The sequence below is a fragment of the Cydia splendana genome, chromosome 9, assembly GCF_910591565.1.
Source record: "Cydia splendana chromosome 9, ilCydSple1.2, whole genome shotgun sequence".
In the NCBI taxonomy this organism is placed as follows: domain Eukaryota; kingdom Metazoa; phylum Arthropoda; class Insecta; order Lepidoptera; family Tortricidae; genus Cydia; species Cydia splendana.
The window spans coordinates 7386216-7399864 of NC_085968.1; the positions used below are offsets into that span (position 1 = coordinate 7386216).

The 13649-nt window shown below is 39.0% G+C and overlaps 1 protein-coding gene and 1 long non-coding RNA gene across 4 annotated transcripts in view; both read left to right on the top strand.

The window, feature by feature from the left end:
* The window catches only part of LOC134793469 (putative protein kinase C delta type homolog), a 53123-nt gene that overhangs the window by 2237 nt on the left and 37237 nt on the right, over window positions 1-13649 (top strand). For 2 of the 3 annotated variants that reach the window (XM_063765049.1, XM_063765051.1), the window contains exons 2-4: window positions 3902-4008; window positions 10123-10324; window positions 11436-11565. In XM_063765049.1, coding sequence (XP_063621119.1) covers window positions 3902-4008; window positions 10123-10324; window positions 11436-11565 — 439 coding nt within the window. Of the gene's footprint in view, window positions 1-3901; window positions 4009-7349; window positions 7461-10122; window positions 10325-11435; window positions 11566-13649 lie in introns of those variants that run through there. The other variant, XM_063765050.1, reaches the window with a different exon arrangement.
* On the top strand, window positions 8815-9337 carry LOC134793472 (uncharacterized). The gene is made up of 2 exons (XR_010144551.1): window positions 8815-8892; window positions 8927-9337. It is a non-coding gene; the product is annotated as an uncharacterized LOC134793472 (long non-coding RNA).

Below are 13649 nucleotides of genomic sequence, written 5' to 3' on the forward strand. Positions count from 1 at the left end.
CTTTTCTTGGTCTAAATCTAATATCCATCACTAATTGTACACAGAGAATTAGTATTCACATGTTCTGTAATTGCCACATAAATTATAGCAATCTTAATGATCCAGGTAACAGATGCATAGCAGTAAATCAACTTCAGTTCAACGCACGCATTCCGGGACCGCATTCAGAAACAAAAAGTGTATAGAGTCGGACCAAGTTTTGCAGTGATAAAGTGTTCAAGTGTCACCAAAACGTCTAGAGTCTGTTCGGAAAGAGAAGAGTCGTGGAATGAATTGAGCCCCATACATATTTTCACGACTCTTCTCTTTCCGCAAATACTCTAATTCCTATGAAAATAATACGTATTAATGACACTCCACACTCTGTTATGTCATTATGTCACAGACGGCGCAGTAGAGTTAGCTTAGCTTAGATGAACTCTACCTACCAAATAATATTAACCTTTTGGACGCCAATGACCGATATACACGCACCGTAGGTTCAACGCCAAAGACCGATTAATCGGTCACAGACCACAAAGCAACATAGACCTGCGTGCATATGCATAAAGTTCAATTTCAGTTTCTACAATTCGGTGACGTGGCGTCAGCGTGACAGCTTTTGTGTTTGACACTGCATCGAAAAGGTTAACACTAACATTATGAACGCAGTTTGTGTGTATACGTTGCGTTGCGTGGGCTCACTTTGTCCCTAGCCTCACTCTCCCATAAAATAAGCAGGTGCCGATCATTTTCTGTTAAGTTTGTCACATGAAAATGTTCAAAATTCTAAATTCTAATGTAGGTATCACATTAATAACACACGAGCGCGAAAGAGACAACCCGATTATCAAAACAAAGTATCATATTTTACCAATCTAAATACGCCTCCTGATACCTGAATGACGCACGTCAGACTTCCACAAACGTTTAACTCGTTCACTTCCCTATTTATATCCGTGCAGTGCAGGAGCGAAGCAACCTTGGTGCTCTTTACCAGATTCCAGATCCTCGTAGCACTTGGATGGAGCGGCATTCGGACTTCAAAATCGGATCTTAATTCGACGTTACTTACAGGATGATATCCTCGTACCAACAAATATATAGCTGGGTAATAGCGAAATGCAATGTCAGTAATTGCAAATCAATTTCAGATTTTCATATATCGAATACCGCTCTAGTGTAACTATAGGATCTGTAATCGGATAAAATGTACCGTGTACCTACCTAATAAGGTTGGTATCCTAAAGCACCTATGCTAAAGTTACCCTTAAGTCCAATAATCATCATCTTCCTCGCGTTGTCCCGGCATTCTGCCACGGCTCATGGGAGCCTGGGGACCGCTTGGCAACTAATCCCGAGAATTGGCGTAGGCACTAGTTTTTACGGAAGCGACTGCCATCTGACCTTCCAACCCAGAGGGTAAACTAGACCTTATTGGGATTAGTCCGGTTTCCTCACGATGTTTTCCTTCACCGAAAAGCGACTGGTAAATATCAAATGATATTTCGTACATAAGTTCCGAAAAACTCAATGGTACGAGCCGGGGATTGAATCCGCTACCTCTGGATTGAAAGTCGCACGCTCTTACCGCTAGGCCACCAGAGCTTCAGTCCAATATGTCCTTAAGTCCAATAATATAATACAATATTTAGTTAGCTGGTATAAGAGTGCTTAAAAAGAACTTGACATGAGTCACTGATTCACGTGACCCACATCAAATAAATCTAACCCACTAACAAGATTCATGACAGACGAATTCTGAATTTTGGCCACCAGACATGCACTATAAGTACTGTATAATTCAGAGCTGTAATCCCGGATCCATGCCAGAGAATTCATAAAAACCTTGAGTCGCTTTCTATGACAATATGGTATTACTAGCGAGTCTTCAGCTGAAAGGGCGCGAGTACGGCCATTTTATTTGGCGATGGCTTTTCTGCCTAACGAGTGACGACGGGATTTGGCGATGCACCGAGTGCGCGCTGCGGTCGCTAGATGTCGTCGTGGTTTCGGGTACGTTGAACAAATTTCTCATTTCACGCCGACCCGAGCGTCTCGAATTCTTGGCTTCGAACGTTTTACGGCGATCTTGCTGAATGCACGCTTTAATGCAGCCCGTGTTCCACATAAAGCATGCGTAGCGTCGAGTTCGGTTGCGAGCGGAGCGGAATCTGAATTAGTTCAACGATTTCAACTGTTTATATTTACATATACAAAGCGCACTACGTCATTTATTTACTTGCTCTACAGTTTGCCGATAAGTGGGTCGGCGTATTGTAGAGCTATTGAAGTAGTGCGCAGGAATATTTTTTCTTTACTTAGCCTCATAACAATATACTATTACCGTTTATATCTTGCCCTAAATCGTAATTGATGGTCTGGGATATTGCTGACCGCTTTGATTCGTCAACGTGACTATAAATTGTTGGCAATCGCTCAAGTAAATGTGATAAGTGTTGATTGATACGCGATCCGATTGTACGCAGTAAACACACTAAAAAGAACAATCTCGTTTAGCTTATTTATGGGCATCATTATTACTCGCAAGGCATTTCTTATGGCTGTTACGAGTAGGTACGTGATTTAGACCAATCGCAAATGAAATTGTTGAACTGAAAGTATACTCAAGGATAATGAAAACGGATAGACTTTGTCAGTCAATCACTCAGGAAATTATTGGATGCAGGCAGCGCACAAGCAAGTATTGCAGATAACCTTAGGCTCCCTTTGTCCAGCAAGGGATGGATTACTTTCGGTGGTGGCGGTTATAATTACTATACCATCAACGCTTTTCTTGACAATGAAGTTAAAGGTACAATTTTAATAATTTTGTCATTGTCAACTCCTCAGAGTTCAAAGTAGACAAAACTGCACTAGTGTCTTGAATACCATTTTCGATTCAGTATGTGCCAATGTATATCTGCAACATTGTAAGTAGGTGTTGTGATGTGACAGCGTGTAGCTGCTTACTGCAAATTTGCTAAGGAAAAGTCGCGCCAAATATCTAGACTCCCTTCTGCAATTTTTATCGACTATCACTATGCGCGTCCCTTTCGCACTTACATACTTGTTAGAACGTGACAGGCATGGTGACAAGGGATAAAAACGCGACCGTGCTAAGCCGCCAGGTGTAGGTACGGGTAAGTATTATCCCTATAGCAAAAGTAAAATGCAAAAGTTATTAGTTCCGAAATAGGATCTGCCGGCCTAGCCAAGGTTACAATCGCTATCGCTTCGACAACGAAAAGCTTTATGTCTCTCTATCACTCTTGCATATTAGTGTGACAGTGACAGTTGCGTTTCGATCGCTACGGAGCGTAAGCGATTGGCATCTTGGCTACGCGGCCTGGCCGCGTAGCCAACCGCTTACGCTCCGTAGCGATCGAAACGCAACTGTCACTCTGCCGTATTCGAACTTCAAGATATTCACAAGAGACGACACGTACTAGATCCATTCTAGATACGTTATAGTTTAGATATCAACTAGTTCTCTTTTGCAGCGCAATTCGGGCAACCAATGTCACTTTTACGTTAGATAGAGTAAAATATCTATTAGATGTGAATTGGATCTCTAAGTCATATCCTGTGGAAATCGTTCAACAGTATCTCCAGAATCGCGCAAATGTCAAATTTGACAGGTTAGATCTTAAACATATCGTTATCGTATCTTGGTGATGTCTAAAAGATGTCTAATAGATGTCTATTTCAAAATCCGAATCGGGCCCAGACGGCTCAAGTTGATCTCTAAATCGTCTCTAGGTCTTGTGATTATCTCGAAATCCGAATAGGCCTGATTGACAAGTTGCGGGCAGAAGCTACAAACAGTTCTTAGTTGATTGAGCTCAGATAATATCCTTCTTCCATTGCTCAAGTTACTAAAGATACAATGAAAATTAAAAGCACATCGTTAAAATTTCAGTGGTTGGGTGGCGGAGGCTGGGGCGAGGGCGCGGACGGGGGCGCGGGGCAGCGGTTCTCCCGCGGCAAGTGCATCACGCAGCGACGAGGCGCCATCAAACACAATAAGTAAGCACTTCCAGTCATTCAATAATTTATAAATTAAAAACGTTCCTGGTCTTGTAAGTACCTACAGCTATCCTAATACCTAATAAGTACGCATTCGTACAGTCAGCATCAGTCAGCACCAAAAGTATCTGCCATCACCCTCGAATACAAATACTTATTTTTATAGTTCGCGTCCAAAAGTAACTGTTACAGTCAAATTTTTCTACGAGTACGAGTATTAGGTACATACAGAGGCATATTCTTTATTGTTAAGTTATTACAAAATTATAGATACTTTTGACGCGTAGTTCTGATCCGTTATTCTTAAAGCTGACTTATTATCGTAATAATATATTATGATAGATATTATCTAATCGTTATTCCGTCTGTATTTTTTATTTAGTCAACAATTAACTGTAAGTAAATAGTACGTAAGTGGGCAGATTGCTACCTAGAGAGATTTCTGTGTTATTCGACTTATTCGAAACCCAAAAATAGATTATGTATTATACCACTAGTCCGTGATTATACCTACCAGAAACTCTAATTTGATGCGGTAATGATCTCTTTACGGCCGCGATAAAATATATTTCGAAAGCACTATCTGGACGGAACTGGCGCTTAAACGAGCGTAAATTGGGATGAAAATATTCGCGCATAACTAATAAGCATTTCGTTTACGAGCGCGACGCGAGACGCTCGCGCCCGTTCCGCCGCGCCCCGGTTCATTGATCTTATAATGCTAATTACGATGTTATATGCGCGCAACATTAGGAACCATCTAAATATACTAAACAAGGAAACAAATTCAATTATTTCTGAGATAAAATTTGAACGTGAGTTAATTCAAGTATAAACACTAGTAAATAAATTATAAACTGAAATAGATGTTATACGAAAGAAAAAAAAAGTAGAGGTCGGTGTAAGCAAAGGAGTTGCATATGACTGACTCGAGAAAATTCAACCGATGCCGCTGTTTTCCGGGTGGCCGAGCAGTTTTAGCCATCTGTCGCGAGTGCACAGGACGCTGGTTCGATTCCTGCCATGGGCACTGCATAGTCTAGTCGACAAGTTAAAATTACTCATTTCACTCAATTGATTTGGAATTATATCTAGAAAAATTTATTCGAAGCGTTTATTAGCATATAAAAATTGCAAAAGTTACAAAATAAAAAATACCTATCTTTTTTCGTGTTTGGTCAATATCTGAATATCTCATATAAACTATTATTTAAAAAATTAAAACAAAAGTTCCCCCTAGGGAGGAGGAAATTTCCAATAATAAATGGCTACAAATATAATGACCACCAAAAAATACATTGGTACCCTAAATAAAAAACTCATGCTTACCAAAAAAAATTACTGAACACCAAAAAAATAAGGCCTAAAAATACAAAAGTACCACCACTTTAATTACGACTGCACTTGAATGATCAGATCAGAATGATGAAATATATTGAATGATCACCAAAAATCATTAATGATCACCAAATCTTGAAGACCAAATTAATGCGATATTTTCACCTAAATAAACCACTATGATTACCAAAAAATTTATACATATTACCAAATAAAGTAAACTGATGCCAAAATTACTAGCCCCTCCCGCTCAACCCCCAGTAGCCCGCACCGCATACCTACCTAACCTAATCTACTTTTCCTAGTAGCATTTCGTTATGCTACTAGAAAAGTAAGTTAAACTGCTATCAGTTAAGTGGGTTAGGTTAGGTTAGCACTGCGACCCTTACAGAAACGAAATGGTACTAGAAAAGTAGGTTAGGTTAAGTTTCAACTGCTACCCATACAGATACGAAACGCTACTAGAAAAGTGGGTTAGGTTAGGTTTGAACTGCGACCCTTACAGAAAAGAAATGCTACTAGAAAAGTGGGTTAGGTTTGAACTGCGACCCATACAGAAACGAAATGCTACTAGAAAAGTGGGTTAGGTTAGGTTTGAACTGCGACCCTTGCAGAAAAGAAATGCTACTAGAAAAGTGGGTTAGGTTAGGTTTGAACTGCGACCCTTACAGAAACAAAATGCTACTAGAAAAGTGGGTTAGGTTAGGTTAGAACTGCGACTGTTACAGAAATATAATGCTACTAGAAAAAGGTGACGAAGTGGATTAATTAATTTAATAGGATAACGATATATTAAATGTTTGCACATTTTTAATTAAAATGTGGTTACAATTTTGTGATCATTTACTATTTTTGCGTTGACAATGATTATTTTGGAGCCATTTGCTTTAATAGGATAGCAAGATTTAAAAATTTGGTTATCATTTTACATTAAAATGGAGTTCTAATTTTGGTGGTCATTTACTATTTTTGGGTTTACAATGATTATTTTGGTGTCATTTTCTTTAATAGGATAGCAAGATGTAAAAAATTGGTTATCATTTCACATTAAAATGGGGATTGAAATTTGGTAATCATTGACTATTTTTGGGTTAATAATGATTATTTTGGTGTCATTTCCTTTAAAAGGATAGTAAAATGTAATAAAATTGGTAATCATTTCACATTAAAATGGTGTTATAATTTTGGTGATCATTCATGATTTTAGGGTGGTAAAATAGATTTTTTTGGTATTAATTTTTACTAAATCTGGTGATCAGTTAAATAGCAGCCATAATAAATTGCCAACTCTAGGAGCTCTAACTCTGTTATTTATAATTATAGAGACCCTAGAGTTAAGCAGACCACTGACTAACAGGCCGCCGGACGATATCGGCCTGTCAGTTAGAACAAAAATTTGACAGTTCCGAACAACTGACCGGCCGATATCGTCCGGCGGACTGTTAGTCAGTGGTCAGCTTTAAGTAATATTTTTTTATTTGAAAATTTCCTCCTCTATAGAAATCTTTTGTTTTAATGACTTAAATGTTAATCGTTTATGCATGAGATATTGGCCAAAAACTAAATACTTACCATATATGTATTTTTTTTAAACAACATTTGCAATTTTTTATGTATGTGCTAATAAACGCTTTGAATACATTTACCTAGACATATAATTACAAATCCAATGAGGTATCAGTATCACACGTATTTTCAGGAGCAGTAATTCTTCACCATTTTGAACTTGTCGACTAGACTAGCAGGCCTGTCACTTTTTCTTTCGTATATGATATCTATTTCAGTTTACAACTAAACATAAATCGGTACCTAAACTGTTAACCGACAATTTGTAGACTTTATTGCAAAGATATAAGATCCTCCGATGGTCATGGTCAGTCAAGTGTTGCTGTTATTACATGCCTAAGTACTTATATAGGTACTATGATCTCCCAATGCTTACATAAAACTACCTATGTACTTAGATAAAACAAAGCCAATTAGGTAGGTATAGGAAATCAATCCAGTAGAAGTCGAGTCTTCTGAAAGATGACATTCCGAGAGTGCGATGTGTTGACGTCAAAGGCATATTGTGTTTGAGGAGGAGTAGTTAATTCCTGCATGAGTTGCTCACAGTGAGTAGAACAACAGATTACTATTTTATGATTTAGGATGTAATTAAGAGCCCATCAACGTGCACACTAGCGCCACAGGTAAATAATCGTGATTATTTAAATTTAACGAAAGATATTGAAAAAAGGAGGCCGCTAAGTACTGTATTGTGTATTTAAGTACCTTTTGAATACATCAAACTAGTTTTTATGTTGCTAGATTCGTCAATCTATGCGTCCAAAGTTAAAACGGCCGTTTTTGTTTTGAGTTCCTAGATCGATGAAACCAGCAACATAAAAAGTAGTTTGATAATATGTATTCAAAAGATACTTAAATTCACAATACAGTACGTAGCGGCCTCCTTTTTTGAATATCTTTCGTTAAATTTAAATAATCACGATTATTTAGCTGTGGCGCTAGTGTGCACGTCGATGGGCTTTAAATATAGGATTTGAATTCTCTTGTAGTACCTAATTGTGTGCTTTACCTATAATTCAACATATACATATAATTTAACAACTCAATTAACATTTGATAAGTAGGTGTTGCGCCTGCTTGTTTACCGTACCGACCGGCGCCGCCCCCTCGATCCTAGTTACCTGGTGTCTCACGTCAGAATTCTTGGCTCCAACCCTGACATTCCATAGATCAAAGCACGTGGGAGCTTGTCACTTAAAACACTCAATACAAATATATGACTCAAGAATAGAACGTAAATAGGGAAAATGTTGTGCTGCTAATGAGTTACGGGAATCAGACGAATATTTAAAGGGTGTTCCGCGTATCTTAGTCACGCAAAGAACACGTCAGTTACCAGACAAAGAAATAATAGCGGGAAACCGAAGTAAAATTAAGCCACATCGTGGACACTTCAAAGTCTTCAAACTATTGCCAAATGCCGAAGATGAAATAATATATCTCGTTTCTTATTTTATTAAGTAAGTAAATTACCAACCGAAATAAAAGTAATTTTTGCATAGATCACGATAATGGGATACCCTCGTTTTCTATAATTTCATTTACTATAATATAACAACCAAGTGCCATAATTTTGCTGTGAATCTTATTTGCCTTGTTCTGTATCTAAAGCGGGCATTAAAGCAAATTAATGCAATAATAATAAACTTGTAACGTTACATTAATAAAAATGTATTCAATCCATTTTTTTTTCCTTCTGACTTTATATTATATGATTCGGTCAAATTGTTTTTTGAAAAACTAATTATAGCCAGCCTTTTATGAATGTAGTATGATACCTTTGGGTATGGTGCTTTATGCACGCTAGCGTCCTCTTCCCTCCCCCTGCCGCAACCCCCCCTTTTTGCATGAAATATGTCCCGGTTCACAGTTTTTTTAATTTTTTGGGAAAAGTATTTAATATAGGAAAAAAGTGTCAATAATAGTACATTATTGCAGAGGCCGGGAAAGGGCAATTCGTGGATGAGTTTCGATTTTGTCGGACGACGCGAAGCGGAGTCCGACAAAGAAGACGAATCCACGAATTGCTATTCCTGCCGAGGCATATATAGTGCTTTTCTCCAAACATGCGAGGAAATAAGGTAAAATAATTATTTAAGCATGAAGCATCACTCAAATCGAACCTTCACATCAAAATGTCAAGTCAAAAACTATTTCCCTCTTTAATACATTTTTAAAAGTTAAATGCACAAACTTATTCTGCCATTCAGTACCATTCAATATTCGTTCATTCAATATAATTGTGCAATATAGTTGGTCAAACTAATTTGTCAGTCAGTAAGAACCAGGACAACTATACCCATCCTTTTCTTTTGGGTGCTAGTACTAGTGTAAGACAAAGATAGTATGATTCTCTTTGTCTATGATTGAAATGAGAAAGTCCTTTGACAAACTATATAAGCTTTATGAACACCGATGAGATCCTTAAAAAAATATAAAAATAATCTTTGATTTTATTAAGCAGTATTCGCACGATCATACACGAGCACAACGGTCTTGTAAGAACGAGACAAGTAAGGTCGTTTATCTTATTATCTCACTCTATCCAATAGCTTGAAATGATAGCTGATCGGGACGTGTAGACGCGGCTCGCGGTTATAATAATTGGCTGTTTGCGTTTTTATTTTTAAAAAGTATAAAACACTACAGTAATAAGTTATTACTGTAGTGTTTTTTACTTCCCGTCCGCTAGAACAGGACAGCGATAGTTTGATTTTTTTTATTAGAGTTTGACAATAACGAAGAACTTCGCGTACTATTTTTGCTACAATAAGGTGAACATTTCCGAGCATATTGGAGAAAAAGAAATAATTGTTTGTCTTCCCCATACATTAGAACACAACTTAACCGAATCAATATACTTACACACAGTGTTAAGCATTTAGCGCACATCTAGAGTGTTACATTGAAAACGTTTAAAATTAATTACAGTTTTAAAACATTTTTTAATTTCTTCAAACCGTATAAATGCAACTTTATTAACATCAATAAAATCAAAAACTAAACTAATATAAATTAAAATAAATCTAAAAAAGGCCCACCGCGGCATCGTGCCAAAGATGCTGGCAGCATTCCGTCGCTGAATGGCAATACTAATGCGCTGCGAGAGAAGGCTGCCAGCTCTCTGGTCACCGGTAGTATCGACAAATTACATCTAGACAACAAATGAATATACACGTCTAAACATACCTCCAATCTCTTTTCCAGGGTGCACGAAGTGAACGGGCATCGATTCGTGGCCAAGTTCTTCAGGCAGCCGACCTTCTGCGCTTTCTGCAAGGAGTTCCTATGGGGCTTCGGCAAGCAGGGCTACCGCTGTGCGGTGTGCCAAACTGCGGTACACAAGCGGTGTCATTGCAAGCTGCTGGGGAAATGTACGGGCTCGTCTGCGCACTCGGCTTCTACTGTGGTGAGAACCCTCGATGCCTGAAACAAGAGTTGTTTGTTTGATTGGGGGAACGGCAATTAGGGCTGCCGCTGCGCGGCGTGCCAAGCTGCCGCGCACAATAGATTCCATTGCACAAGGTGCTGGGGTTTGGTTCGCTCAGCCACCATCTAACTGTGGTGAGAACCCTATTTTTGTTATGATACGACGTTGAAGTTGAAACGACTCGTAGAGCATTTCGCGCGCACTAATTAGCGCGACCGATCGTATTATATCAATGTCGAACACTTAACACATTCACTGCCAACGTTTTCATAGCGCTACGCTCGTAGCCGATCCCAGCTTTTTCCGGCTTTACAAAGGAAAGCGACTACGAACAGAGAACCCGCTTGGCGGGTTCCCGGCAATCAATGCATTAGTATATCTTGTAGCATTTACCTTGTTGTATTTACCTTGGTTTTACCTCCTTCTCTTCCACGGTTTAACGAACAATTGGCTATCCAAATCCGAGCATTCTAATATGCTTTGGCTCTGATCAAATTACAATTCCTCTCGATCTGCATCTGAAATTCAAGCAATAACGTTACGAGGGGCGCTTAAAACCCCTCATGAACCCTCCTGTTGCATGGGAAGACTGGGACCTCTGACTGGCTTACTTTGTGTTACAATTTCTGTGAGTTCCTACATGCAATGCGGCCCTACGCCACCTCAATACGTACCTTTAGGTTTTTCCTACTATCCTATATAGTTTTAGGGTTATTTTAGTAGTTTAATGCTGTAATTTCCTGGATTTTTCATTGTTTACAATTTTGCTAGGTGGTTGACGTAATTAACCCGTCAATCTCAGTACTCTTCACTCGCTTTTGTATATTGGCGAGTAGCTATTAGTTATGTCGAGTGGAATTAGAATCAAGATTAGATTTTAAAGTTCGAAAGTCGCTACTACAACCCATATTATTAAATACTACGGCGTAGCAGGTCTACCACTTAACGGAGGCGGTTGTTAACAAGTTATTATGGTTTACAACGGATTGAGATAAATGGTAGAACTATACTTAATTTGTACAGCAGAATATTGACCCCGCTTTAAATCATAAACTAATGATTTGGGTAAAACATTATCTACTTGTTCCAGTACCTGCGCGAGCGCTTCAAAGTCGACGTACCTCACCGGTTTCGACCTCACCAGTTCATGTCGCCGACCTTCTGCGACCACTGTGGGAACCTGCTCTATGGGTTCATCAAACAGGGGCTCAAGTGCGAAGGTAATGCCGTAATGACACTGCACTGCCGACAAACGCGGTGACCACATTGATGCGGATTCGCACGCCGCTCCGGTGTGTGATCCACAGGGCTGCCAGTTCATAAATCTTGTTTATACGATCCAGCGCCCGCAATTATATGAAATTCGATGGCATTATATGAAAACAAAATTTAAAAAAAAGATTAATTTCAAAATCTGGCGAATTTCGGTTTTCGTGTTAAGCCCCCAAATTGCGGGGATCTTTCTCTTTTACTCCAATGAAGACGTAATAAGAGTGACAGAGAAAGATGCTCGCGTGTTGAGACTTGGATTTTCGCGGTTATAGCCCACGTTGACGTGTATTTAAGTAGTATTTGGCACACTGTTTTTTTTAAAGCATTGTCAGTAGTTTGACATCGGTTTTTTTTTCGTATCCAATTATACCGATTGACCAACTATACGTAATAGATACGAAAAAAAATCGATTATACGAATTTCGTATTCAATTCTACGATCTGGCAGCCCTGGTGATCTAGATAGCGCTATGTAGCGATGTCCCGCATGCACACTGGAACGGCGGGCGGATCCGCATCCAATTTGAAGATGGCCTTGGGATTGTACCAACTATGATAATATTTCCCCACGCATAACGGCAGTAACAACCATTGGAGAGCTTATACATTTGTTTACCGTATTCTAGCGCAAAAAAATCAAAATTCAAACTTGTTTTCCAATGCCTATATGGGTGGTGGGCGACAATAGTGTTTGTAATCGATTGCGTAGGTACCTACTACAAATCGATCTGTTAATATTTATTTTTACCATGTCGGTTATCGGTTAACCTTTTGGACGCCAATGACCGATATATACGCACCGCAGGTTCAACGCCAAAGACTGATTAATCGGTCACAGACCACAGAGCAACATAGACCTACGTGCATATACATAAAGTTCAATTTCAGTATTGACACTTCGGTGACGTGGCGTCCGCGTGACAGCTTTTGTGTTTGACACGGCGTCGAAAAGGTTAATCGCTTATTTTCAATGTTCTAACTACATATTCCAAGATTAATTTGCCAGCGAAAAAATCGATTGATCGAATCAGAATCGAACATCTGTGATCGTTCGGTTATAGTGAAAACTTTAATCGGTTTATTTGTGGTTGGCACCATTATTCTCCGCGATTGTTGCGCCATTTAGGGTCCTAGCTAAATTGGTTGTTTATAATATTTACCTCAGATTTACCTCCAAATACCTCAGAATTTCCAATTTAGCAAGAATCCTAAATGGCATAAGAATCCAGTCTGGTGATTGTACATTCAGAACGTAGTATTACGGCTAGCTTTTGCGCATGCGATTGGGCAGTCGGGTGTGGTGACCGCATTAATGTAATTAAAGTTTTGCGCTTTTAATTTAACGTTTAAACGAAACGTATCGAGATTAACTTTTGGTATTTTCGATTCGATTTTCTGTAGAGCAAATTTAATGTTGTTGTATACTAATTGTAGCATGAGTAATGTAGCTGGTCAATGTTCCTAACAAAAACCGAATATTAAATACCATTGCTTGGCCTGGATATCTAGACTTAAATTGCGGTCACCAAGCACGAAAAAATGTTAACTGTATAATGTACTGTCTTGGTCAAAGGAATAGTGCTGTTAACCTTTTGACAGCCACAGTCGGCTGTGGCCGTCATCGGAAAGTCTTGCCAAGGACGTCAACGACGGCTACAGCCGTCATATCAGCTTCGCCAATGCAATAGGGACTCACGCGGGATTCCGTAGAATTCAATTTCGCTTGCAAGGCATATTCCTTCGCCTTCTGGCGTTCAAAAGGTTAAATAACTCTTTTACGGAATAAAGCGCTATGAATGTTCTTTGGGCATGTGCTACAAGTACGTAGGTAGCATGATTATTGGCTACTACGTTCTAACAAGAGCAGCAAAGGTTTTTTTTATTAGTCTAAAAGTACCTCCCTATTACATGTAGGTACATGGTATGAGTGCGATACTACTGATGCTACTATGATGTCCTCCCAGACGTATCCGTCGATGGCGACATCCTGACAAATCAAAAAGGGTCTTAACACTCTTAACTATTACGTGCG